The 3,299-nt window shown below is 42.7% G+C and overlaps 1 protein-coding gene across 1 annotated transcript; it reads left to right on the top strand.

Annotated features, from left to right (window-relative positions):
* Positions 1-1,384: 1,384 nt before the first annotated feature.
* On the top strand, positions 1,385-2,804 carry LOC109197977 (zinc finger BED domain-containing protein 1-like). Its single transcript, XM_019353683.2, has 2 exons — positions 1,385-1,845; positions 1,935-2,804. Exons 1-2 carry the CDS (start codon positions 1,396-1,398, stop codon positions 2,085-2,087), a joined length of 603 nt encoding a protein of 200 aa, XP_019209228.1. The 5' UTR covers positions 1,385-1,395; the 3' UTR covers positions 2,088-2,804.
* Positions 2,805-3,299: the final 495 nt, after the last annotated feature.

Genomic DNA, 3,299 nt, shown 5'->3' with positions numbered 1-3,299 from the left:
CCTTTAACCGCGATTTCTCTTCTGTCTCAAAACACAGTCAAATTCAATCCCCAATAAACTCAGAATACACAACATTTAGTGGCACGGCCTCCCGTCCACATACAGCACAAAAACACAATCTTATACTCAAATCTCTTAGTTCCTACACACACTCACACTTTTCCCCAAACACACACTTTTAGACGCGAATTCTTTTGTTACTTTAATTGACTCCCGTACTTCAAAGGAGACGCCGATTCTAACGGCGGTTTCACACACACTACGCAGTCTACACACACTGCAGTCAGGTTATCAACCGCGACTAGGATCCAACACCTAGCTTTAGTTATTTAAGGCACCCTCAGTGCCCAGGTCACCACCCCGGCTATCCTGTCCCACAGGTCCAACGACGCGTCCGAAGGAGGGCGTAGTTGCCAAACTCTGAGCACACAGCCCTCAGCTGCGACGAGGCCTCTCAGCCCCGCTTTCTAACTAATAGTAACGGGAGGCAGATTTCATGCTGTCACAGCCCACCACCTCTCCTACAGCCAAAACAGCTTCCTCCACCGAGCAATTCACAGTCGGTATAAGTTTGACAGCATGACGGCGTGTCAGCTTCTCAAACTCTGCTCCACCCTCAACAGCGGGCATTGTGCCAAGCCAAGCCGGTAGCAAAAGCTACCAAACCAGCCGGCAACAAACAAAACACACCAACAACCGTGTGTCGAGAGAAGAAACACACCTGACAGTGAAAATAGAAAAGAGGAACTCGAAAACAGAAATCCACTCACTCCGACACTCCCGTCCCCAGCTCCATGCACTCCGCCATTCACTCAGAGAGAGAGAGTGAGAGAGAGAGAGAGAGAGAGAGAGTGAGTGTGTGTGCGTGCGTGTGCATGCATGTATGCGCGAGCCTGTGTATCACTCTCTCCCACAAACACACCACACTATTATTTATCTTGTTCTTTACTGCTGTTAATTCTAGATATGTTATGTCAACCCACACTGATTTACCCACCTCTTCTTATGTATTTTCTTTTTTGTTTTTGTCTTATGGTCTTATGTTCTTGTATGTCATGATGTATGTAACAATAGCTTTGGCAACACTGTTCCCATAGTCATGCTAATAAAGCAACTTTGAATTTGAGAGAGAGAGAGAAATGGTAAAACCTTGCATCATAACTGCAATTGTATGTCTAACACTAATTTTACTTTTTACTTTATTTTTTTTCCCTCCAGAAAATGCAATCAAAGATGGTAGAGTATCAAGAGCAATTGGGCTGTGCAAGAAGTTGGTGGGACACTTCTCGCACAGTTGGAAGAAAAAGGCAGCACTCACTGAGGCACAGAAGGAGCTTAAGCTTCCTGACACTCTCTCATTACTGAGTGCCCTACAAGATGGGGTTCAAAGAGAAAATGATTGCCAGAGTGCTGGAACAGATGAAAGCCATATCGCAGGTATTGACAGGTGACCGACATGCACGCTCCCTCATCCCAACCTGGCAGGATGCTGAAGTGTTGGAGTCCATTCATAAGGCACTGCATCCTCTCTCCGAATTTACTGATGCTCTTTCTGGAGAAGAGTATGTGAGCATCTCCTACCTCAAGCCAGTTCTCCATCTTCTGGCAACATCAGTCTTGGCTGAAGATGCTGAGGACACTGATCTGACTAGATCAATTAAAACCAAGGTCCTGGCATACCTCAACGACAAGTATAGTGACCTCAACACCCAGGAGCTTTTGGATGTTGCGTCGTTCATGGACCCTAGGTTCAAAACGCAATACATCAGCGCAGACAACCTTCCTGCCATTAAGGCCCGACTGAAGACAGAAATGGTGGAATCGGCTAGACGTACACATAATCAGGTAAATCCTTGAAAATTATATTTCCACAAACACATAATATTTATATATAAGCTAACTGCAAAACTAATGTCTCTCTTCCCATCTGGCAGGAGAAGAGGTCTCGCACTGAAACTGCTCAAAATTCTCCAAGTGCACAGGCCTCTGGGGAAAGGCAAAGAAGACTCTTGGTAGTCTTTTTAAAACCAGTGCGGCCTCTTCAGCTTTGCCTCTGCCACTTGAAGATGTCGTGGAGGCAGAGTTGAATAGTTACCTGTTGACCCCTGTCATTGACGGAGAGGATGATCCCTTAGCCTGGTGGAAGGTGCACAACATTCACTTTCCACGACTGTGCAAGATGGCCCGCAAATATCTGTGTGTGCCAGCCACAAGTGCCCCTCAGAGCGTCTGTTCAGCACTGGAGGGAATATAGTGACCTGCACTCGCTCATCCTTAAAGCCAGCAAAAGTAGATATGCTGGTCTTCCTAGCAAAAAACCTGTGAGCTAGGATGATTATGGCTAGCTGAGCCATACTCATTGTGCACTTTAGTTTGTGCTGTGTTGCTGTTACTTACTGCAGATAATCAAGATGTTCAGCCAATTTTAATTTAAAGGCGTGTTTGTGTGTGTGTTTATACAATTGCTATTATGTTTGCACTTTATGTGTAATGTTACTGACTGCAGAGATCAGTAAGATGTGTGTATTTTTTATTTATTAGTTTTATTTATTTAATATTATTTTTTAATTTAATGACTGTCTAGTAGTTCACAGATGTCGAAAAACTGAGTGTGGTAAAGCCACTGATTTTTTTATGTATATTTCTGCAATCTGCACATTGTACTGACTTTCATTTTAATGTTTACACCAGGGTTCCTTGTCAGCACTTTATGCTCAGATGTTTGTAAGCTAAAAATAAACTATTGTGTATGTTCAAATATACTGTTGTGATTGAAGAAGTTAAATAAAAATGTCAGTCATCAATTCATGCATCACCTCATGTCATCATAACAGAGGTCTGTCTTCCAAGAAAGAACAGTTTAAAATTAATGTAATATAGTATTGGCCATACTATATGATGTATTGCTTGTCTTTGTTTAATAATACAGAAGACAAAGACCTTAAAAAATAATCGCATATCGCATCGCAATCGCAATATTGGGGCAAAAAATCGCAATTAGATTATTTTCCATAATCGTTCAGCCCTAGTTTTAAGGCTGTAAAACGTAAAACCCATCACTGCACACTTTATACACTTTTCCCAGACAGGAATCCGTGAAACAGCGAGGCTGCAAAAGGTGAACCGCGTTATAGCGAGGGACCACTGTAATTGTGAAGATAAGTCACAACATACCCTTCGTAAATACTAATATATAGAGACCCTTACCAGCAATCATTCATGTATTTTTTTATATCCTGTGGCTTTTTTCCACGGTTTGTTGACATGCTGTGTAGATGTGTACTGATATCGACATAACG

The sequence above is a fragment of the Oreochromis niloticus genome, unplaced genomic scaffold, assembly GCF_001858045.2.
Source record: "Oreochromis niloticus isolate F11D_XX unplaced genomic scaffold, O_niloticus_UMD_NMBU tig00006725_pilon, whole genome shotgun sequence".
In the NCBI taxonomy this organism is placed as follows: Eukaryota; Metazoa; Chordata; class Actinopteri; order Cichliformes; family Cichlidae; genus Oreochromis; species Oreochromis niloticus.
This window is presented reverse-complemented; position numbering and strand designations above follow the sequence as displayed.

Coding starts and splice junctions, on each gene's coding strand:
- LOC109197977 (XM_019353683.2), top strand. CDS start 1,396: ATGATTGCCAGAGTGCTGGAACAGATGAAAGCCATATCGCAGGTATTG. Junction 1,846..1,934: donor CTAGACGTACACATAATCAG/GTAAATCCTTGA, acceptor CCCATCTGGCAG/GAGAAGAGGTCTCGCACTGA.